Here is a 23,179-nt window from a genome sequence, read left to right on the forward strand (position 1 = left end):
GCAACAACAGATTGCAACTACTAGTCCACAGTGAATAGGGCGGTGCAACGCACAGCCACCATGTTTTGAAAAAGGACGGTAGGTTTTTTAGCATGGGTTTGGACGCCTATTACTTGTGACAAACTCTGAATTTTCCCAAATCGTGGGAAATATTTACATTATATGAGCGATTCTCGTACCTATGACTATAACCAAAATCATCCTCTATATGATTAAACGCATATCTGTCGAGGTTCAGATATTGCCTTGGCCTTCTTGCTTGTATGTTCTATAGTCTACGACACTCACTCCTTGAAGGTTGTTTCCTTCAAGATTGGAGGCCAAAAGTCCTCAAGCAATGACAGCGTTCGCTTGGGTTTCTTTTCTTTCCTCTTCCTTCGCACCAACTTTTGAAGTACTTTGATGAATATTCTTGAGAACCGTGCTTAGCTCCACGAGGAACCTGTCGACCTCCTTCTCCGTTCCAACAGTAACTCTCAGGCATCCCAAACACCCGTGCTCTTTTCCTCTGAATCTGACAACGACTCCCTTTTCTTCCGCTAAAGCTTCGTACACGGCAAGTGCCGTCTCATTTGACGGCTTTCCGCCTTGTTCCTTGGGCGCATCAAGCATCTCGACGAGCAAGAAGTTTGATTCAGATCCTCCTAGGAATTTGCCGACACCAGGAACCTTGGGTAGCTCCTTCAACAGCCTTTCACGCTGCTTCACTATCAAATCCTTGTTTCTTCGCATGATTTCCAGGTGTTTTGAACTAAGTGCTGCGCGAGCCAATTGACTTGTTGGGTTCGGGATGTTGTATGGAGCCTTGAGGGAGTTCAGTATCCTCGCAATCGCCGGGTCTGTGAATGCCGCTCCCAATCTTATTCCTGCCAGACCGAATGCCTTTGACAAGGTCTGCATCACTACCAGGTTGGGCCATTCCGCGACCCATTCTGCCAAACTTGTACCCTCAGGTGCGAAATCGATGTATGCTTCGTCCAAGACGACTATCCCATTCCAAGTTGGGTGCTCTAATATCTTTTGTACATCCTCCTTCTTCAAAAGCGCTGCGGTCGGGTTTCCGGGCGAACAAAGGTAGGCCAATTTGATGTTAGGGTCGGATGAAAGTGCGGAGGTGATGCTGGGGACGTCGAGTTGGAATCCTTCTGAAAGCAACGGCACCTTGACGAGAGAGACGTCGTTCACCTGTGCCGAAACACTGTACATTCCGTAGGTCGGTGGACATGTCAGGATTTTGTCTTTGCCAGGGACACAGAATGCGCGGAGGAGTGCGTCAATTGCTTCGTCTGAGCCCACGCCAACGAAAAGGTGTTCGGGGGTGATTGTCTTCGAGGTGTGGGTGTGGGTGTTTCGGAGGTCGCAAAGGGCTTGCTTAAGTTCATTCTGGTGACTATAAAGAGTAGGACTGGTTAGAATGGTAGCTCTAAGCTGCAATTGAACAATACTGCACGTACGGATCTGGATATCTATTCAGTCCAAGCAGATCGACGTCAATGGCTGACAGAGATCCGGATGCGCCGTTCGCGGTGGAGCCAGATAATGCTCCTGTCGACTCAAGAGCCAACCCAGGACCGTATGCATTCTCGTTCGCATCGAGTAGGATGTTCTTCCCGTCGTCCTTGTAGTCACTGCACATGCCATCAGTGGTCAAGCTCTCGATATGTCTGGCGCATGCAATTGAGCTTCACGTACTCGCGCGCGCATCGATACGGCTCCAATGCCAGTATATTTGGCCTTGCGCATGTGGAGAGATCGAAGGGGGATTTGCTGGGCGCCATTGTGGAGGATGTGGCTGTTGGTTGTTGGATGTGAACAAGGTCAAGATTGATGGTCGGCGGGCACTTTTTGTAGCGCGGGGCAGCGATGTCGGGCGAAGAGTCACCGCGGAAGACGCTTGCGATAAGTACCAACGATACTCAAACTTTTGCGTATAATAAGAGTCACAATAAGCACAGACGGCCTATACAGCTGCACACTGAGCCAATTGCTATAACGAAGAATAATCTACGTCATGGCCAGAATATTGTTAAGTGAGTTCCATTTATGCAACTTTCACACAGCTGCACTGACCATAAATGTACTGCAGCTAGGTACGTATCCTGGAATAGTGATGGACTTAGAAACAACGCGTATGGATGTAAAATACAAAACACGGCAATGAATTCACCAGTTCCTGCGCTATTACCAATGCAAACGGCGGTGGTGTCCCTCAATGAACAGGGAAAATTCAATGTCCAGGAATGATACATGAGTCACACCACTATGGTTGGGTGCATCCTCAGTATTTGATATGTGCTCTTGGTAAGATTTCATACGCATTTGACTTAGACATAGTCACATATGAGTAGCTACAGAGTTAAAGATGTCTTTCTGTATTCGATTTTCTAGCCCAAAACTCGTACACCTTGATGGTGCCTATGTAGGAAAGCGGCCATGCCCACAGCCAGTCCTTCTCTTCACATCATGAAATGATGTATGTACATGGCCGGACCACAACCCTAGACCTCGCAATTGGACAAATTTTGTCTCCAATGGTGGTATTAATATAACCAGCCTTATTGCTTCCAGATCCGTTGATGATTCAGTCGTGTTTTCTGCCGTCTTTCTTTCCACTTCCTTGTGTCTTTTGGGTCCGAGTAGATGTGATCCATCGTACTCCCTCCCAACGACAAGTACTGATAAAACATGAATAGGGCGTTGCTGTTAAGGCTCTGCGTATTTAAGCCAAGCGAAATTCTTGTCCGCTATTACCAAATTATGTCCTTTCCCCCACACCGTGCAGTCTGATGCAAAACGGAGTGTTCCAATCTGGATCAAGGGTGTCAAGGTGTTGCATTTAGAAGCATCGAACGCGCCGAATCCTTGGACGTTCGTTCTTAAAGTGGTACGCATCGTCTCGTCCAAGCCGTGGGCTTCCTCGCGATCGACGAGCACACGTCGAGAACGGACATCGGTGCCATGTATTGAAGAAACCATTTGTGTTGGCCTAGTCAGATTGAGAGTCACTGCTTCGACATATAATACGGCAGAGTCGGGGTCTCTGTAAAACATCAAGTCGGCAAGTGTTTTCAAGAGAACGGCAAGATAATCGAAAACGTGCGATGCAAAACCGAGATCGTTATCCTCGAGTAGGGAAAGCAGGTCCGAATCAGCTGGCATGGATGGAGTCGTGCCAGCTTCGCTAAAAGGCTCACGCAAGCGAAGATCAACGTTGATGACAAGATTATTGATCACCGAAGAGAGTGCGGGGAATCGAAGCCATGTGAGAGAGAAGAAGGGGCGGCCATGTGAAAATGCAATGGAGAGCTCGTAGTTTAGTTGCTTGGATGCATGCATATGCTGGATAGCTTGCTTGACCTCGCGATAGGTCTGATGGCACGCTCGAAGTAGTCCTCGATAACAGCGAAGCGGTAGATGTTCTCTGACGTACTTCGCCGTGACGAGCATTACCGCACGAGGCCGTGGCTCGAGCTCATCTCGAAGCAGGATGTCATATATAATTTCGCGGAGCTCTATGGGTAAGTCAAGCAAGCCAGGCATTCTTTAATGGTTGGACAGCGCCTTTGAGGGGTCCAGCGATAAGGCTGCGGTGGAGTCAAGACTGGATCCAGCGGAGTAATGCGGAAGACTGCCACCAATATCGTCATCAAAATCCCATGGCGCACATGCTTTTCAAACACGTTAGAAGTGTACGTCAGGCGGAAGCATCATGGTCGGGCTGAAAAATCGAGAGGCCAGAAAACTGGTGACAGCTGGTCGTGAACTTCGAATATTGATGGTCTCGGCGCTGCCGCTAGCCGCATTGGGCGATTTGCAGTGCACATAGCACGTGACATTGCACAACATATCGATTTCGCTTCGTGATTGTGACTTTCTAAGATGGACAGATAGGTTCCTACATAGGTAGTTATCGTGCGTCGAATCTTATCGTATGACCGACGGTACGTTGACTCACCAACAATCAGCTACACTATCTTCACTCCACAGCCTCATTGAGGTGGATAGAGTAAGAGGTATGGGTTCGTGTTGGGCCCGAAATGTGGAGAATTATTTTCTTTGGCGCTCTGATAGCAACACTCTGGGCCAGATGAATTGTATCCAGTGGGTTGGAGAGTATATTTAATCTGCAACTTCAGCCCGATTCTTGCCCAAATGCAATGAGGGTCTCGGCCGTTCCTCGTATGGACGGCGGGGTTGCGTCGGGTCGGATCAAGCTCGGATTGGCCTTCATCACTTCGAAATTCCTGAAACTCCTTTCTCGAATGGTTGGTGTAGGAACATTTTGATAATTCAATTCGTATCCGTACCAGCAACATCTTATCAGCCCGGTTGATTCTCATCTTTTTCTCCGCAATCTTTTCCTTTGGTTCGTCTTATCTGATGAGTTAGATATGTCCGTCTCAATGGCTGTAGATGGGTCGGGCTTGGCCAGATAGAACCATATCCAGTTGCTCGATCCACCATGGGGTCCCGATCGGACATAGCACAGCAACGGCGTGCGGGACCAACTACGGAATGGTTACCTAGTCATAATGTTGGAAACATCATTGCGTAGCTTCTTAAAAGGTCCGGTTCCTACTGTTTCTTGTGTCTTGGGTCGAGAAAAAGAATTTCATCAACCTCAGAGTCACAATGGACGGCCATGCATTGGACAGAGTTGGCACAAACAATCCAGCTTTGACTGCGCCTAGCCAACTCCTGTCTGGCACTCATGCTCAAGACAATCAAGATGAACCCCTATCACAATTCGGCTTCGAACAGAAACAATTACGCCCTACATGGAGGAACTGGCGAAACGTCGTACGCAATTTCTCACCTTCTTGGTTCTCGGTTACAATGGGTACTGGAATCACTTCCTTAATCTTCATTATTCTCCCTTTCAAATCAGATTGTCTCTATTGGCTCTCGGTCGCCTTCTTTGCACTAAACACTATCCTGTTCTTTGCTGCGCTGTTTATATCAATCCTTCGCTATGTTCTCTATCCGGAGGTATGGGGAGCCATGATTGCGGACAGCACCAATTCCCTTTTCCTAGGCACCATCCCCATCGGATTTTCGACCTTGGTGGAATCTTGGATATTTCTTTGTGCCCCCTACATGGGATACTGGGCGGTAACGTTTGCCTGGGTGTGCTGGATCATCAATTGCGTTGTTGCACTGGCTGTGACAATATCTCTCACGATCCTCCTCATCTCCGCAACCCACCAGCAGGCCCTTCATCGCATAACAGCCGCCCAGCTTCTCCCGATATCTGCCACCATGGTCGCCGCCGCTACTGGAGCCGAGATCGCAAAGTTCATACAAGACCCTCAAGTTGCGCTTGGGACGTTGCTCGCGTCGTATGTAATGTGGGGCATGGCAATGCCATTGTCCATGACAGTCCTCGTCATGTACTATACTCGACTTGCCCTACACAAGCTGCCGCCTAGGGAAGTTGTAGTATCGTCCTTCCTACCCCTCAGCCCACTGGGAATGGGTGGTTACACCATCTTATACCTGGGCACTGTATCCCGCGACGTCTTCCCCAGAACGCAATTCTTTCAAGGCCTCCCCGTGGCTGGCGAGATCTTCTTCATCCTCGGTGCGTTCATCGCACTGACTATGTGGGGGTTCGGCCTCATTTGGCTCTGTTTTGCTCTGGCTTCGATCTACAAGTCTCGTCCTTTCCCGTTTAATATGGGATGGTGGGGTTTTACATTTCCGCTTGGAGCTTTTGCGATCAGCACTATTGAATTGGGGACGCAGATGCCGAGTCTATTCTTCAGGATACTGGGAACAATATTTGGGATGGCGGTCGTATTATTGTGGTTTGTCGTCACGGTTGGCACTGTGAGGGGTGCGGTTGATGGGTCGTTGTTCATGGCCTCGTGCGTAATGCATGCATCTAAGAAAACAAAAGACGAAGAAGAAGCAGGAGAAGAGGAAGAAGAAGTAATAGAAGAAGGGGAAGTAGGGAAGTGTTGATATGATACCCATAGATTATGACAAAGTTCAAAAGTTTAGATCACATACTATAATATTATAAATGTTTTCAATACTGCAACGTTTTTTACAGTGAGATATTAAATAGCTATTTTGTAACACGTTAAGACAAATATTTGTAGCACCTACTTCATCTTGGGATTCAAGTAACAACAGTGGAAGTTATTTGGAGGGTCATCAAATTTCATACATTCTGGATCGTTTGATCTCTGGCATAACATACGTAAATCTAGAAAGGTACAGCAATGCGTGTCATAAGTCGTTTGCAGACCCTGCCGCGTCAGTTATGCATAGCGCATTTGTACTCTGCCATCAATCCAAGCATGAAATCATCGGAACCCCCCATCTGGTCCGTCGCTTATCTATGAGCGGCGGAGCCTGGCCGCACCTGCCGCCGAGCATTGATCTGTTCCCATACTGTCAGCATTGATCCGACCACCATTCAAGCAAGGAGATTCTTACCCTTCTGAGCCTGGCACTCGGAGGTGTCAAAGTCGCCCTGGCCAGAGTTGGCCAAGTTTGCGCAGCCGTTGAACTGTTGGTCGCAAGATCGCTGGAGGGCAGCCCCGAGGTTGACGAACGTGGCGCCATTGACTTCGAAGGGACGGTCCTCGTTGCCGGAATCGAGAATGGGAGTGGCTTCGACTCCTCCCAAGGCACCAGTGAAGGTCTGAGAGTTGGCCTGAGGGGCACGTCGGAGCACACGGGCGTTGGTGAGGGCGACCGCGGCCAAGATGGTGAATGCAGTGGTGAACTTCATTTTGAATGAATGGTTGGGTATACGTAAATCAAGTGGTATAAAAAATCTAAAATGAATGAATGAATGGAAGTAGTCAAGTTGCTGCGACCAAGCGCGAGTAAATGACTGTACGAATTGAAAGACTTGAAAGGACTGGAAGGGTAGATAGAAGTTGATCAGAATTGCATGGGACTTCCATGGCTCATTTATAATGCCCTCTATATCGTGTGAGTCTGTGATGATTTCAGAGGCTCTTTACAAGATTAATTGAGGGCTGGTAGGCAATGCTCACGATCGTCACTGCGCACGCATCTGGCATGGGACCTGAGACGGTGTGTGTCGCGAAGGCGGAACCGGCAACGCCTCAACGCATTCTGCCGAACCATGCGGAAGATTCCAAGCACCAGTAGGATAACGAATCATCCCAAACATTGTTCTAGTATCATTGTCAAGCATGAGCTTACCGCTTATTGACAGATCGGTGACAGCTACCAAAGTCCTTGATCCTGGATCTTGGGAGAGTTTGAGGCACATTCAGCGTTGAACCACGGCAATAAAACAGTCTGATAAGGTTTCTAGATTATCTTGAAGACAGCTTGGAGATTGCATGTAGCGGCACCTGAGGCACTCATGACTTCATCAAGACTTGATGAGAGAGGATCGCCATAAGGCTTGTCATCGTAGATCATTATGCGCTTTTCGCAGTCATGGAATTGCTCTTTGCCTCAGCAAAGCCATTGTACTCCCCAGCTTCAAAACCGAGTTCCGCCGATACAGATCTGAGATAGCATTAATAGTTGAAAACCCAAGCGGTTGCTGCAGATGTCCTCCTGGATGCCTGTAACGTGTTGATTTCAGTCGTCATGAACCAGGTCTATGCTGAATACAAGAGAGAATATTCTGAAGCTTAGGCAGGACCTGCGCTTGTCGAGCAGCATCAATCGTTGTCTTGTCAGTTGCATCTCCGATGCTGATGGTAACGTAGCAATCATTGTTATCGCGTATATCAGACTCAAGTGGAAGGCGTCTGGTTCCGCACCATTCCACGTCATAGTCGCTGAGGAAACCCCAATGAATTCTCGTAAGAACATACGTAAACTTGTCTGCACTGTTACATTTTGCCTCTGATACTTTTCCAAAATTGACGTTGAGCCAGGTTTCTGGGGGCAGGTAGGGCGGACCGGACTCGAGGATAGTGCTGGTAACTTTGAGGGCCAACTCGGCGTAGATTTTGGAGTGAAGAGGCGTGGGCTTGTTCCAAGCTGTAGGATAACCGGTAACACCTGAGAAGGCTATGGCTGGGATGCCGTTCTGAGCAGCATAGACGGCGGCACCAACAGTACCTGAGAATGGGACTTTGATTCCAGCGTTGTCCCCTACATTGGGCCCGGTCACAGCAAGTTCGGCCCGAGCGTTCCACAGTTTGGGTCCGATCTCATCGATGCCCGTTTTGATGCTGGTTACTGGGAAACTGTTGACATAATTAAGCCGGGTTTCACTCTGATTGGTGCCGATGGGAGGACTGTTTGGCGGGCAGCTCTGTGTCGCATTAGACGTTGTTCTGACGTGGTTGTGTGGGTTAGCATAGCTCACCTGGTGAATGCACCCATTACCATCTACTTGCTTGGGTGGAGCATCGAGAGAGCCTATGTGACAGGCATCAGTTTCCATATCGAAGCGGAATGTAACAGAGAAACAAGATCTACGAACCGCGTCCTGAATTTTGCTTTGCAGGAGCTGACAGAACTACATCATGCCCAGCGAAAGTCAGAGTGTTGAAGAAAGTTCGAACATTTGCTTCCGCCCAACCATCATCGTTGGATTGGATTATCCGGGCAGCGTGGACGAGAGGAATTACGCATAATAATGAGAAGTGCATTTTTGCTATGATTAGGGATGGTCGAAACGAATGTGGGCGTGACTATGATCACGAAATCGCGATGACTGCGATGTGTGGCGACGGATAGGTAGAACCTGAAAAAAAAAAAGAGTGAAGGGTGCGCGAGAGCCGTTCCAAAAGAAGAACTTCCCTTGGTTACCTTATGTATTGATCACATAGTTATCGTCGGTACATCTACAATCAACGAATAATTGGCGATCCCTTAGACAGATAGCCTTAGACGGCCCGTTGGCTGAGAGTCTGAGACTACTCCGTGGTGGCGACACCTGCAAACAAACAAATATCAACGAATATTGTCTGACGAGGCTGTGATTAGTTGTAATCGACTGGCATACACAGATTGAGCGGTTCTATAAAGGGCTATGGGAAGGCATATTTGGTGTCTGATTCGTTGGACGGACCTTAAGGGGAGATGACGATTGGAACAGACACACCCGTGACACCGTAGTCGTTGTCCGCGACGACCCTGTCCGGCTTGGCAGGCACCTTGCCTATCATCCAATGCATCTACCATCCTACTACCCACGTGCTACCCCCTCCTACCGAGGGTATTAGGCAAGTATCTCATTCGTCGGGGTACCCGTTAGACACCGAGCAAAGGACGGACGTCGTCGGACAAAATGTATGGTTTCGATATTTTGTCCATGATATCCATGACAAGGAACGGACGGCGGAATTGTATATTATGCATCGCTAGTATGTACATGCTCATAGTACTCGTAGGAATCAGAGCAGAGAAACAATAACAATGTCAATCACTCTGCACCCGTAGCATTATGTATCTATGTACGGAATACATAGACACATACATACTTGTCTACATAGCTTTGGTATACATAGTCGCAATTAATGGTTGGGTTGCCCCACAAGTTCGGCGTCCTCTATAAGCGCTAACTGAGTGATGTTGTGCTTGGGTCACAACAAGGCGAGTAGACTAATGCCTGATTGTGTCGGATCGTCCCCTCTCGAAATCAATACAATATTGCCCCCCATGATTCATCGATGCTCTTACTCCCCACGCGTACTTCCTGGTAATTCAAATGTTTCGAGAGTGACGAATGGTTGGCTTACCTAGAAAATTAACTTCATAAGAGTTTCTGCATTGTATGTACGCCAACAAACTTGTTTCAATTCGAAGCAACATCAAGAGCGTGGTCGGCCTACTTCATGCTATCCTATATAGCCTTTGTTCCATGCGATGCTTTCTTAAACTTACCTAGGTGATTGTCGGAATTCTGTAGATCTGAACTCGAAATTCCGGCGAAACCGGGCCATTTCTTCAAATATAAGTCATGTGCCTGTGGGCCTGTTAAGCAAATTGTGGAGTAGAGTACCAGGTAGCACTCACCTCCCCCTTCCCCCATTGTTTGGCAAGTACATGTTACCATGGCCTCAGGTTTATTGATGGCATAAACGGCAATTGCGTAACATTACGGTAGCCCAAATCGAACAGATCAGACGCGATTTGCGCTGTCGATCAGGGGTACCAGCAGGGTGGTAGGATGATCACCTATGGACATTTTAGACTTCGACGAACCTCCGAGGTATTGTTATGTTCTTATCTTAGCGTGGCATAGCTCAGCCTTGCTGCTGCCAATGCGAGAGGTCGCAGGCCGTCCGACTGGTGGACATTGAATGACGGTTGGGTATGCGTGCAGCCACAGGAATGTTTACATGGATTATCGTCCTTCGAATAGGGGCGGGAATTTGGACTCAGGTGATGTTGATAATACTCAAGGCGAGATATTCATCCCCTTTAACATTCCCTAATAGTACCTTTTTTGATCAGATCAAGACGCAAATGATGCTTGCGATCAAGTTCGTAGATGGAGGGACATTGTCGAGTGATTTTCGCCGCACTTCACCGACATGGACCACTGAGTGTGTAGTCGCCGCGAAAGAGCCCTTCCGTGCATTCTCACCAACCGACGTCTCCGGCTTGAACGGACAGTCACGGATACAAGGAGCAGGCGACTAGGGAACGAAGACCAGCTACAGACCTCTCATCATCTTCAGCTCCCATGGATACCCTGGAATAATCTCCTGACTGCAAGAGTAGTTGCGGGATGAGGGAGGGATATGAATGAAGTTGAAGACACCACTCCATACAATAATACGATAATACGATCTATGCATGCAAGCTTGTGAATCCTGCCGTACACTTTGCAGAAGGTTTGATTAGATATGCTCCCAGACTTTGATCAAACTTCTGTTGGTACCTTCGTATCCATCATGCGCTAGTCGTTACAGCTGTCAGGTTGTCGCCGCCACAAGCTCCCGCTGTCGTTGTCAACAATTACATCCTCGGCCCTTCGTGAGTAACCCTTTTGGTTCGATGCTCAACCTGGAGTGGTAATGATAATCAAGAGACGAGTAGTAGAATATCGCTTCGCATGTCAATTGCTGTATCAATCGTCGGGATCTACACGGCTCTCTCCAAGTGTATTATACGAGCTACCATGCTAATAAATGCTTCCAACAGTCTCCCATCATCTCGATTTCTAGCTTCATCCAATCCATTTCAAGTTAAGAACTAGCGAGCACGCACCGAGCGGTGCCTCGTGGAGAGAAGATTTGCGCGTTCCCTGCACACAGTGGGGAAGTAGTCAGTTCGGTAGGGTACCGCTAGCACAAGCTAGAGTTGGTCAATATGGCGCTATAGTAGCCCGTGTTATTCAATAATGGCGTGAATTGCTTTCACGGGAATTTTTTGAAAGTTTAAGAGGGAGGGTAGTGCATCTTCCCCTTTCCACCCCGGTATCTGCTCTCTCTAGAGTGACGTACCCCGAACCTGTAGGTTGCATGATCTGTGTGGATAAGATCTGACACAGGAGCATCACTCAGACACCTACTTTGATTGTACTTAAAAGTATATGCCAAAACGACGTTTGTTGTTTGCGCTCGTCTTTGACCGCTCTCAACATGCCTGAAGGAGTACGTGGGCAAGAAGCAGTCAGGGTTTCGGCTGCCTTCACGGCTTTGGCTGGATGTTGTGTTCTCCTCCGTCTGTACACAAGGTTTTGTATCGTGAAGTGTGCTGGAATTGAGGATTATATCATATCTGTTGCGCTGGTTCGACTCCCACGAGCTATCAATCCTCACCAGACTGCTGACTGCTTTTAGATCTGTTCCGTCGGCTTGACAGCATGCATCGGAGTTCGTAAGTTCAATGACTGATCGAATTGTCAACCCAGCTAACAACGAAGTAGAGGTTCAATATGGCATGGGTCTCTCTGGTAAATACCTGTCCGAGAGTGACCTTCGAAACTCATTGAAGGTATGTGGTTCGATGAATATGACTCCATCAGTACTGATCACCATGCAGGCTTTTTGGGCTTCACTCATTGTGTACTATCTCTCCCTTGGGCTCACCAAGATCTCTATCCTGCTTCAATATCGCCGCGTTTTCCCTACGAGGGGATTTCAGATTTTGTGCTGGTGCATCTTCTCGGTCGTCATATGCTACACAGTTTGGACGGTCTTCGGTTCGATTTTTGCATGTGTGCCGGTAAGAGCATTCTGGACACATGAAAAACCCTCGAAATGCATCAATCAGTTTGCCATGTGGTTTACCAATGCCGGGATCAACATCGTAACCGATTTCGCCATCATCATCCTACCGATGCCACTCATACGGAAATTGAATATCGCACGGCGACAAAAGCAAGCCTTGATAGGTGTTTTCGCCGTTGGTGGATTGTAAGTCTCATATCCACGTTCCCCTCGAATGTTGTGTTCACATCCGTTTGTACATTTCATGCCGCCTTCAACATTCAACAATGAATCTTTCTACTAACAAGACTCTACCAGTGTATGCGTGGTATCGATTCTGCGCCTCCAGTCTCTCATCGCCATCTCCAACTCTACCGATCCAACTAAAGATAACCCACCAGCAGCAACATGGTCTGCAGTTGAAACGAATGTTGGAATTATATGCTCCTGTCTTCCATGCCTTCGACCATTGGTTTCACGATGTTTCCCGCGATTCTTTTCCTCGAGGCACAACAACGGAGGTACAACTGGACGAACGCCCTACAGTCGCAATGCATATGGCCGACAAGCTTCAAGCCAAGGTAATGGACCAGATGACATTGAACTCGATTGGCCGCACGGACAGCACGGCGTCCCTAAATTTGATGATATCAAGGTGGTAACAGAGGTGCGTGTGAGCGTCGAGGACAAGGACGACGACAAAGCCGACATGTTTTCAACTACGGGAAAGCGAAAAGTGTCCAGCGAAGGAAGCACCGACACATTGGTTCGAGATCTGGAGCGGACGATTTCGCGTAAAATTTAGATGTTATTCAGCGGAAACCTACAGAAGACGAATCGAAACCTCTCTTTAATGTCTATTCAATTTACCTTTTTGCACGTATGATGGTGCTCATCCTTTCAAAGAAGCCAAATCTTCCGTAATTACAGTCCCGTCAAGCTGTATATGAACGTGGAAACAGTCCAACGAGATCAAAGCCGGCAAACTTGAAGTTCTTTCACCAATCAGATCTGTGCTATCATATGGTCATAGACAGTACATGATTTTAGCTGTGATCATTGGGAGCAAGTCGACCTTGAAGGCAGTTTCAAAGACAAATAAGCGGCTTGTTACACACTACTATTGCTCTTACAGCGCGAAAGTACGGGTAGAAAAACTCTGGAACGGCGACCATGAAAAACAGCAAACTATTATAAGAACGTAACAGTCGTTTCAAGATTGACTCTGCTTGCCGATGCGTAGGCACGAAAACTGAACGTTCAACGATGTACCTCGCAATACATAACGGTTGAACAATAGAGAGTTCCGAAGGCGATAGGTGATCGGGGCTGTATGTAATGATATGTTCAATGGCTCATCTATCTCAGATATAGCGCTTTACTGAATCACCGTGATGGTAGAAGTGTCAACCTTCAGGTCAACTACAAAGACCACTGCCAGCCCAGCTATAAGAGTTGTTGTATAATTAGACAAGGGTGGTTGAAGGGCCATGAAGTAGCAGAGATCCACTACTTAAGACACTATCAGATCAGGACTTTCGTGGTCAGATCGATATGATGATATAAGAACTTCCTTGGTGCTCCTTATCTATTTCTCATTGGCAGTGGGCTAAACAAAGGCCCATCTTGAAGAGAATTGAGGTGGATGTTATTCACTGCTACGTACCTGGTACGTGCACTGCATGCCATCACTTTTAACCATCACTACTCACATTATCCAATCAAAGTACATTCACTTTTCACAATGCTAATCTTGGCTGCCTGTGCAAACGCTCGTACCAACCCATCCGTTACCTCTTTCCTCTCCCTCGAGCATCATACAGCTTTCACAACCCTCAACCCATTTGAAACACGACCTTTGGTAAGGGTTGTTGTGCCCCAGCTCCTATTCTACAAATTCACTTCACCGAATCATTAGTTGACTTCGCCTGGTGCGAGGTACGACGCCCTAGTAGTCTTAACCGCAGACAAACAAACACTAACATAGCCAACAACCGCAACAGAAACCCCACCCATATGAACAACAACAAGGTATTCAGGATGCCGTCGATTTCCAAAACCGACGTCGCTATTATACTGCATGTTGTTGCACTAGTAGTGCTATGCAACAGCACTCTCTGGCAGGCATCTTTGCCAGTGCGAAAAGCAGTTGTTGCTACCGCAGAGCTGGTACGCAATTGGACCCGGCTTGGTCCAGAAGATTTACGTGGAATCCTTCTTTGGATGTCTGCTCCAATCGCGTCTGAGCATCAAGTGAATACTAGCCAGTGCGACCAACAGATCCTTAGTGTCGTAGGTCCGTTTGTCTTACTCGACGTCAATCACGGCGATGAGGGCGAAGACAACAAGACCGAAAGTGAAGAAGGAGGATGTATGGAGCAAGAGTTTCGAAGGCAGCAATTCCAAAACTTCCTGGACGGAGAAGATGATAGATACCGAGAGGTACAGGAAGAGCGCCAGAAGTTCGACCTTCCACGACTAGATCGACGTTGGCGCGAAGGCAACCAGCAACTAATCGACGCCTTCCTCGATGCTCTTAACCGCGGGAAAACGAAAAAGTATATAAGCGCATTGCTCAAGCGGCATCCAAAAGACTGGAGGTATAGACTTGCAAAACTATACCCCGAAGATGAGCAACCAGATGTCTACAATGTCGGCCTTGAACTACTGATCCGGAAATTTTGGACGGCCACGATAGTGGGTGAGGCAAAGGATGTGGAAAAAGAGCTCAAATTTATATATCGTATTTTCGAGGAAATTCGATGTGAGCAGCCACCAACAGCGAAAGGCTTCTTGAGCAGTGAGCAAGAACTGAAGCTCAATGGAGCCTCGTTTGAATACCGAACCCGGTCTCCAAAGCGCACGATTTTCACCGATATTGGAACACCAGTCGAAAATGCTCTCGTGTGGCGCAGAGACCAAAATGACGTCTTGTACTTTGAGGAGTTCACGGTTCGATCCGACATGCCCTCTGATCCTTATGCATACCGTCCGAATGATAGATATGCGGAATCAGCTCGGCGGGCCATGGATAGCTATAGCAAGGAGCCTGTAGCAAATCTCGAGCGCCACGATTCCACACACAACATGCTAGGACCCTATACTGCATTCAGTCGACCTGATGCCACTGCGAAATCAATGAAACATGACGCAGAAGAGCCGTTGCCTATAGCTCAAGCGCCCCAGCCCCAAGCCCGAGACGAGGACAGCCCCATACTTAAGGTGCCTGAGCCATTAACCCAACGGCTGCATAGACCCGAGAATAAAGGCCATCCGGACTATCTCTCAGACAATAGTCTAATCTCGCAATCGGTAGCCTACCCTGACGACGAAATCATCGACATTCGTGCTGCTGCTTCAATATTGGGTAGAATTGCATCAAAGTCAAAAACTCCAGAACGATATGCTCCTCTGCTGCGGATAACGGAGGAAGCTCCGCTGTATCACACGTTCGACCAGCTTGGCAAGCGTCAAGCTGGCACATTGTTCAACAGGGCAATATTCGACGCAAAGGGTGTTGACTGGACAGCAGTGCCCACCCGATTAAGACATCTCCCAGCCGACGAAGAAGGTCCAGAATTGTTACGTTTCGTTTTGCCACATATCTGTGAAATCAAATGCTCCAATCGACTCATGAAAGAAGATAGCTACGAAGATCGTATGATGCGTGAATTTCGCAGATCACGACGAACCCTCAACACATCGATGGACATTCACGATCCTCCGGTGCCTTTGAAGCGCGAAATTTTCTTAACACGGGATAAATATGGCAAACTGTACTCCAAACATTGTATCGTGCCCAATGATCTACCTAGTGCGATGAACTGTTTCCCAAACAGCGAGGAAGGAAGGCACGCACTTGAGGCCCTTCGAGAATATCAGGACGAGATTGAAGTGGGCGACAAACCACGTCAGATCCCATCATTCGCACGCCCACGACTCCAAGGCAATTAAGATTGACGCCATAATATTAGGTTCACAAACCCTTGATTGTCCACCGGCGCGAAGCTAGCTCTGGTCTTTTCGGACCTGGGTCGTTATACGCGGATGCGAATGATGTTACAGCACACTCAACACCACGACTCTAGCCACGATGCTAACCTTGGATGATATCAAAATAATTGATACGTAGGACCATTGTGTAAGCATAACATGATCTTTTCCAGCCCAGAAAGATTTTGAATGTTCCTCAACTAACTCGAGAAAGATCCTAAAAGCTATAAGCTCGACGCTATATTTCCATCAAGAACAAGCCGATTTGGTTATAACCAGGGACGTTTCTCTGAAGATTTGATTTTTTGTTAGCACTCGTTTTTTTTTTTTTGCAGATCAGGCTTGTGGTGATGGAAACGGAAGCAGAAGAGGAACAGGAGAACTGGAATGCTATATCGTGGAGCAGGTGACCCTGGGGCGGGGGGTTTACATACTTAAATTCGATAAACGCATAAGCTTATATATTGCGGTACTACTCTTTGGAAAAGTGATATGCGTGAACGTGGCTTAATATAATGGGACCCTGTACTTCATAAGCATTGCTTCATGATGCGATGCATGAGACGAGCGGGGCGTACTTGGTGACACTTTTGTAAAGACGGATAGTTGCCATGATTCTGCGAAGTCCTTGTTAGACTACGACACGCAGTCAATCTTCCTACACAGATTCAAGAATCTCTCCATTACCCGTCATGAGATTGGACCTAAGATATTGTAATGAGGCTCCGTCCCTTGCGACGCTACCAACTGACCAAATGAGGGTGGCGCTAAAAAATCTCGGAAGTCGATCTCCTCCGACGATACGCCTTTCCTCTCAGGTCATTACTACTACGACAAAGCATTGTCCTTCGTTCGGATTGCGACCGAGACACGTGTAATCCGAGACATCAGTAGACAGACTAGTGCTGGTAAGTGTAGAGTCGGACATGTAGCTATGTCTGGCTCTAGGAGCCAAAACCGCCATCCTAAAAAGAGCGCGTTCTCCTGCGAGGCGTGCCGGAAGCGCAAGGTAAGGTGTTGAATGTTCAAAATCCACGACAACACCAATCTTGACAAGAAATTAATGCAGCCTCTAGGTGAAATGTGACGCTACTCATCCAATCTGCGATCGGTGCAAGCTACGCGGCGATGATTGCATCTATAAGCTGTATGTTTGCTAGGAAATATACTTCGGACAATATGGGCAATGTTCATCAAACATACGATGCCTCATCACGTACTGCATAATGTACTAATTTGAAGTAGCTCTCCAACTCTTCTGTATACACAACGTCTAGAGCAGAAGATCCAGCAACTCGAGGCCGCACTTTCAGCGGCAGGGAGCACCTCATCTGATACTGCACTCAATCCAACTTCAATTGATGGGGTTGCTTCATCACCATCGGATGTTGGCGCTACCTCAGCTCGAGCTGTCGATGCATTGAGGGTAGAAGACGATGGCAGGCTCTCTTTCCATGGATCTACGAGCCTGTTCCAACTGCCGTCCAGTGCAAAAGCAGTAGCTAACGAAGCCAACCAAGAAGTGCAGGAGTTGGCTGCTAGGAAAGAGAGTTTGGTCAACAGTGCCTGGCGGGAAAGGGCATACGAAAAGCTTGCTGATATACCGGTATGTCGTTTCCTTCAATGAGGGCCAAGGGAAAGCTAAATCTACAATGTAGGAACCGTTTAGGTCGTTGCTAGACTCTCATTTCTGCTGGATCCAGCCACTTTTCAACTTTATCTATCGGCCCGCATTCACGCGTGAGCAGATGTCTTTGCTATTATGTTGTGTTTAGCTAAAGTTTGCTAGGGGATATGAAGAACGGAGGACCATACTTTTCCCAAGCACTCCTAAATGCGGTTCTCTCCCATTCCGTTCGATGGTGTCGCGGTGAGCCAGGCATGGAAGATCTTCTAGCTCCATTTGACAACGGAAAAGCTTTTTCAAAGCGAGCCGTTACTTTCCTATTCGAAGATGTTCAAAAGGGCAATAGCAAGGTTCCTACCGTGCAAGCTTTGTTAATGCTAAGTGCTCAGGAGTGTGGTTGCGGCAACCGCACGCAAGCTTGGCTGTATAGCGGAATGGCATTTCGACTGATCGACGACATGGGCATTTGTATTGATGGAAAACGATACGCGGACGCGGGACATTTTTCTGTCGAGGATATCGAAATACGGAACCGTCTCTTCTGGAGCTGTTACTTCTGGGACAAGCTGATTTCACTCTATTTCGGACGAGCTCCATTGATACAACACTCCGAGATCAGTCCGCCTCGCGTCCTGAGTATGCCTGCCTTTGATTCGTTACATCCAAGTTCTAATTCCGGTGACAGTGGACGATACAGCCGAGCTCGAAGCCTGGACTCCACACGGGGTATATTCACCAGGGTACCCACCGAAACAAGCATATTCCATCTCTTGTTTTACACACATGTGCGGACTGGCAGAGATACTTAACCAATTACTCATCAACATCTACAATCCTTCACAGGACCCTACTGGGCCTCGTGCCCATCAGTGTACGATAGCGATGAGCTTCAAGCTCAAAGTCTGGTGGAGAGACCTTCCCAACCATCTTAAGATCAATCTGGCTGATTCGCCATTGGATTGTCCCCCAAGTCATATTGTGACACTGAAGTGAGGCTACAAGCAAGTTCCAAATAGTACGGAGAACTGACCATCACATCCAGTTGCTTATACCATACCATAAACATACTGCTCAATCGCGCTAAGTTAAAGCTGAACCGAGAGCCAAAGTCGGCCAACCCAAGTGCTGAAAATAATCCCCTCATACAATGCATATCGTCCGCCACAGCTATCGTCACTCTATTCAAACTATACAACCACACCTTTGGCGAGGGACATGTTGTCTTGAGTTTAGCATATACTGTGTATACGGCTGCATCGATCTTCCTTCTTGAGGTTCAAGCGACTGGTCATGCTGCGCCAAGCACTTTGGAAAGACTATCCTTCTGCGTAGAAGCTCTCAACAGACTTCGGAGAACCAGTCCCGGTAGGTATCCACACTGTGAAAATATAGATTCATGCTGACGACGGCTATTAGCAATCGCAACCGCATCGAGGTCAATATCCAAAGAGCTTGAAGTACTTGGAATTCAAATATCAGGCGGAGCGCCCCAAGCGACAGAAGATGAAATAAACGAGCTGCATCTACCAAGGCCTTCGGCAACACTACCGCTAGAGACAGATCTAGTGACAGCACCTGCTGGCATTCACCAGCCAATTGCACACGAAGAGCAATCTCTATATGATTTGTCCTATCTGAATGGGCAGATTGATGAATCGCTGAATTACAGCATGCTAGATATCCCTCCCGAGATGTACGAGGCGTTCTCGCAGATTGAACCCATCAGCATAACAATGAATCCGGGATTTGATGTATTCTAGCAGTTGATAGTTCTAGATGTTCAGACTTGTCACAGGAAAGAAAGACATATAATTGAACATAAAACGATTTATTATTCAGCCCTCAACAATAGAAGACGACCGTAGATCTGTATTATAGATAGATAAAGGATACAGTGCATCTTTAGGATGCAACTTCACGCTGTCGTTGCTCCGCCACGTCCTTCTCACCCAGTTTCTCTACGTATGCACTGTCCGAATCATCTCGATAATCGAGCTTCGCATTCCAGCACTTGTACCACGGGCGGTCGAACAGCTCGTGCATGCGCTCCAGAGGGACTCCCTTGGTCTCTGGAGCCCAAAGACCGAGGATGACGATGCCGCTTGCGCAGATCGTGGTCCAGAACACGTACGCTCCCCACTTATCCAATGCAGCAAGCATGACAGGCGTGACTCGCACGACTGCAAATTGGAAGAACCAATGTAGACACATGGTCGTCGCATACGCGAAGCTGCGAGCCTTGGTGGGGAAGATCTCGGTACCGTAGATGTAGGGAATTGTGCAGAGTCCAATGGACCAGCCGGTGGCGTAAATGAAGACGGAGGCAATGGCAGCGTCGGACGCACTCTTGTTGCCCTGGCCAATCGCGCCGAAGTAGATGGCCATGTAGATGTGGGTGATTCCTTGGAGAGTCAAACCTGCCAGCATACAGCGCCTGCGGCCAAGTTTGTCAATGAGACCCCAGGCGAAGATCATAGTGATGAAGAGTTTGACTAAACCGTAAGCACCGGAAGTGATGAGCGATGTCTCGGAGCCGTGGATGCCAGCGTATTGGAAAATGTCTGAAATGTAGTACGTGATGCCATTACCTAGTTGAATAAGGGGTTAGTTAAATTCATCTCAACTTTCAATATTGTTAACCTACCTCCGGTCCATTGAGCCACGGTATGGAGCATGACGGCAAGGAAGAAGCGGCTTCGCAGGTTCGATTCGGTGAAGCATTCCTTTGCTGTCTCCAGCATGGAAATGCTTCCCATCTGCACAAGAGCATCTGCTTCCAACTTGGTCCTCTCGAATTCAGCCACCAGAGCGGTGTCATCGGGTGACAGACCCCTCAAGCGGGAGAGAGCAGAGAGGCAGTCCGAATCGCGATTCTTGGAGGCGAGCCAGCGAGGGCTCTCTGGGATCAACCAGGAAGCGAAGAACGCGACACCAACCGGGATCAATGGGATGGCCTGCACCAGCTGCCATTGGGTCCTGCTTTGTGCCATGTGCTTGCTGACACCGTAGTTGACGAAAAATCCCAAGGACAAAACAGATAGCAGCACTACCATGTACATGCTGACTATCATTCCTCGGGTCTTCGTTGGGGCAATCTCGGACAGGAAAAGCGGTGAGATGACAGTGAGACCACCAGCACCCAGGCCACCCCATATTCTTGCGAAAAGGAGGAATCCAAAGATGCCAGATGAAAAGACTTGCATGAGAATGCCGCTACCCCATACAAGAATCGCGAGTCTGTATGACCACAGCCTCCCAATCTTGTCGTTAAGGAAGTAGGCGATCAAAGCGCCGAAGGCAGCTCCAAGCACACCGAACGAACTGATGTTCGCGGTACGATTGGCAAGGCCTGTCGCGTTGCCGACCCAGAGATTTTTGTTAAGTCCATAGTCAGCTTTGAAGGCTGGCAGAGTCACACTGGCACTGAAACCACCCTCATCATAACCTGATCATGTATTATTAGTATTTAGAGCATCCTTTCAGCTCGACAGATACGTGATGACTAGATCGTACCTTTGGGAATACCGCCAAATGCCAACACAACTACGGCGAGGATGTAGTAGGGGGGTGCGAATCTTCCCATGTTGACTATGCGCGTACGAGAGGTTGATGTTCAGAGCTGTGGGGGAAATGACTGGAAGAGAGTGACCTTTATAGAAAGCGAAGGGTCCTCCATGCTGAAGGCACAGCTTTTCCGGGGTATGGAGTCAGTCTGTGGGGATGGCAGAGATTGAATGCCTCGTACTGTGAGATGGAATTAGATCGACTTCATCCGCCATCCGGTTTAGACTCGGTCAACTTCCGTTCGGTCAACTTCCGAAATTTCGCTGATTCCAGGCTCATGATTGGCCAGTCTGACCGAACTAACGTGACCAAACAAGCACTAGGGTGAATGCTTTATACAATGCTTGTACTTGAGGTCGCAAAGACCACGAACGTCGTTTGATACGCCTTTACGGTAGTTTTAACCATCGTAATTTCAGCACTTCCCCAGCCTAACGTAAGGGCTCCACCTTCAATGCGTCTATCAATCTGCCGAGCTGCGACTAGAAGCAGTTTATATACCCCGTTCTCGTCCCGCGAATGCTACTGGTACGTTTCTTGAGGCTCTTTGCCGTTTGTCCTACACGATGTTGCTCCAAAATCTCAGAGTCATTCCCATAATAGGATCTTTCGTGGACTCGATACTCATCCCTTTCATTAGGCACGCCCAATCCTACCTTCAGTCTTTGCAGCGACCGAGTGTACTTCGCGCCGATGTTGCACAGTCGCAGAAACGCACAATAGCCACCAGGCTTACAACAATACCCCAACGCATGCCCAACAACGCTTGGGATTGCCATATGCACGTCACGTCACCAGAATACCCACTTGCTTCCAATGCCGCCTACACGCCCTCACTTCATAATCTACAGCATGCGATGAGCTTCGAGAAGACTATTGGAATATCGAACATTGTCCTGGTTCAGCCTTCCATCTATGGCAACGATAATTCATGTCTTCTTGATGCCCTCAAAGCTCTCGGGCCAGCTCAGGGTCGAGGTGTTGTAGAGGTCGACCCAGATACCATTGAACTGTCCACACTCGAAGAATGGCACCAACTTGGAGTCCGGGGCGTTCGTCTCAACTTGAAGTCAAGAGATGCTCAATTCACCGAAGCAGCGCTCGAAGATACTTTGAAGCGCTATGCAGCAGTCGTGAAGCCACTCGACTGGGTTTTAGAGCTCTTCATTGGCATGGAAGCACTTCCGATACTCGAGCGCGTCGCAGGCGACCTAGGCGTACGGCTATGTCTTGCGCATTTTGGCGCCCCGAAATTGCCAAACCCTGGGAAAGCAACGTATCCGCTCGATCCATACGAACTGACGGGTTTTGATTCTCTAGTCAGGCTACTACAAGGCGGGAACACATGGCTGAAGCTATCGGCAGCATATCGCTTCGATACAGATTCCGAGATGCGTGGAGTGGAGGCTGTAGCATACGAACTGCTGAAGAAAGCTGGCAGTCAGATCGTATTTGCGTCTGACTGGCCGCACACGCGATTTGATGGGCTCGATGTGCGGCCCTTTGTTGATCGGTGTTTACAGTGGACTGAGGCCGCTGGGTTGACAGAAGAGGTCTTTTGTCGGAACGCACAGGTCCTTTGGGATGTAAAGCAATAATTTATAGCTAAATTCATGAATGAAATAATGACAAGCACGGAAACAATGCATTGAACATGAAGCAAGCCAAGCTATGTGAATCTGATATCGAGGAAGGCTGGAGTGTCTTGTTTGCTTCATTATGGCGCGAGATTAAGCCGAATGGCGACTTGATATATCCATGACATCTCAACAATAGTAAATTGAATACGGAGTACACGATGAAGTGTTGAGGTGCGTCTGATTTCCGTTTCTAGCATCACTCATCGCGCCCATTGTCCTCGGACCGATGAAATCTTACTACA

The 23,179-nt window shown here is 48.1% G+C and overlaps 10 protein-coding genes across 10 annotated transcripts; 5 read left to right on the forward strand and 5 right to left on the reverse strand.

The window, feature by feature from the left end:
• Positions 1–119: 119 nt before the first annotated feature.
• BU24DRAFT_487381 (histidinol-phosphate aminotransferase) lies at positions 120–1,987 on the reverse strand. The gene is made up of 3 exons (XM_033533449.1): positions 1,693–1,987; positions 1,455–1,628; positions 120–1,390 (listed from the first exon to the last, which is right to left on the reverse strand). The coding sequence occupies exons 1-3, from the start codon at positions 1,776–1,778 to the stop codon at positions 331–333; spliced, it is 1,320 nt and encodes a 439-aa protein (XP_033389185.1). The 5' UTR covers positions 1,779–1,987; the 3' UTR covers positions 120–330.
• Positions 1,988–2,703: 716 nt separating this feature from the next.
• On the reverse strand, positions 2,704–3,447 carry BU24DRAFT_403916 (uncharacterized protein; the record flags this gene model as incomplete). The annotated part of the gene is made up of 1 exon (XM_033525609.1): positions 2,704–3,447. The coding sequence occupies one exon, from the start codon at positions 3,445–3,447 to the stop codon at positions 2,704–2,706; it is 744 nt and encodes a 247-aa protein (XP_033389186.1).
• Positions 3,448–4,165: 718 nt separating this feature from the next.
• BU24DRAFT_416520 (C4-dicarboxylate transporter/malic acid transport protein-like protein) lies at positions 4,166–6,035 on the forward strand. Its single transcript, XM_033526474.1, has one exon. The coding sequence runs from the start codon at positions 4,633–4,635 to the stop codon at positions 5,962–5,964; it is 1,332 nt and encodes a 443-aa protein (XP_033389187.1). The 5' UTR covers positions 4,166–4,632; the 3' UTR covers positions 5,965–6,035.
• Positions 6,036–6,107: 72 nt separating this feature from the next.
• On the reverse strand, positions 6,108–6,742 carry BU24DRAFT_445992 (uncharacterized protein; the record flags this gene model as incomplete). Its single annotated transcript, XM_033530736.1, has 2 exons — positions 6,108–6,211; positions 6,445–6,742. The coding sequence occupies 2 exons, from the start codon at positions 6,740–6,742 to the stop codon at positions 6,108–6,110; spliced, it is 402 nt and encodes a 133-aa protein (XP_033389188.1).
• Positions 6,743–7,582: 840 nt separating this feature from the next.
• BU24DRAFT_456878 (acid phosphatase precursor) lies at positions 7,583–8,600 on the reverse strand (the record flags this gene model as incomplete). The annotated part of the gene is made up of 3 exons (XM_033531485.1): positions 7,583–8,260; positions 8,315–8,367; positions 8,432–8,600. 3 exons carry the CDS (start codon positions 8,598–8,600, stop codon positions 7,583–7,585), a joined length of 900 nt encoding a protein of 299 aa, XP_033389189.1.
• A 2,555-nt stretch (positions 8,601–11,155) lies between these two features.
• On the forward strand, positions 11,156–12,489 carry BU24DRAFT_9760 (uncharacterized protein). Its single transcript, XM_033534857.1, has 4 exons — positions 11,156–11,693; positions 11,745–11,781; positions 11,831–11,898; positions 11,947–12,489. The coding sequence occupies exons 1-4, from the start codon at positions 11,544–11,546 to the stop codon at positions 12,322–12,324; spliced, it is 633 nt and encodes a 210-aa protein (XP_033389190.1). The 5' UTR covers positions 11,156–11,543; the 3' UTR covers positions 12,325–12,489.
• Positions 12,490–14,153: 1,664 nt separating this feature from the next.
• Positions 14,154–16,067, forward strand: BU24DRAFT_456880 (uncharacterized protein; the record flags this gene model as incomplete). The annotated part of the gene is made up of 1 exon (XM_033531486.1): positions 14,154–16,067. One exon carries the CDS (start codon positions 14,154–14,156, stop codon positions 16,065–16,067), a length of 1,914 nt encoding a protein of 637 aa, XP_033389191.1.
• Positions 16,068–16,835: 768 nt separating this feature from the next.
• Positions 16,836–19,626, forward strand: BU24DRAFT_445995 (uncharacterized protein). The gene is made up of 8 exons (XM_033530737.1): positions 16,836–17,115; positions 17,183–17,253; positions 17,352–17,712; positions 17,765–17,846; positions 17,896–18,369; positions 18,419–18,722; positions 18,776–19,098; positions 19,150–19,626. The coding sequence occupies exons 1-8, from the start codon at positions 17,041–17,043 to the stop codon at positions 19,491–19,493; spliced, it is 2,034 nt and encodes a 677-aa protein (XP_033389192.1). The 5' UTR covers positions 16,836–17,040; the 3' UTR covers positions 19,494–19,626.
• Positions 19,564–21,467, reverse strand: BU24DRAFT_438236 (putative MFS quinate transporter). Its single transcript, XM_033530246.1, has 3 exons — positions 21,247–21,467; positions 20,378–21,178; positions 19,564–20,321 (listed from the first exon to the last, which is right to left on the reverse strand). The coding sequence occupies exons 1-3, from the start codon at positions 21,314–21,316 to the stop codon at positions 19,636–19,638; spliced, it is 1,557 nt and encodes a 518-aa protein (XP_033389193.1). The 5' UTR covers positions 21,317–21,467; the 3' UTR covers positions 19,564–19,635.
• A 396-nt stretch (positions 21,468–21,863) lies between these two features.
• Positions 21,864–22,929, forward strand: BU24DRAFT_469646 (uncharacterized protein; the record flags this gene model as incomplete). Its single annotated transcript, XM_033532620.1, has 1 exon — positions 21,864–22,929. One exon carries the CDS (start codon positions 21,864–21,866, stop codon positions 22,893–22,895), a length of 1,032 nt encoding a protein of 343 aa, XP_033389194.1. The 3' UTR covers positions 22,896–22,929.
• Between the last annotated feature and the right edge of the window lie 250 nt (positions 22,930–23,179).

The sequence above is a fragment of the Aaosphaeria arxii genome, assembly GCF_010015735.1.
Source record: "Aaosphaeria arxii CBS 175.79 unplaced genomic scaffold BU24scaffold_1, whole genome shotgun sequence".
NCBI lineage: Eukaryota > Fungi > Ascomycota > Dothideomycetes > Pleosporales > Aaosphaeria > Aaosphaeria arxii.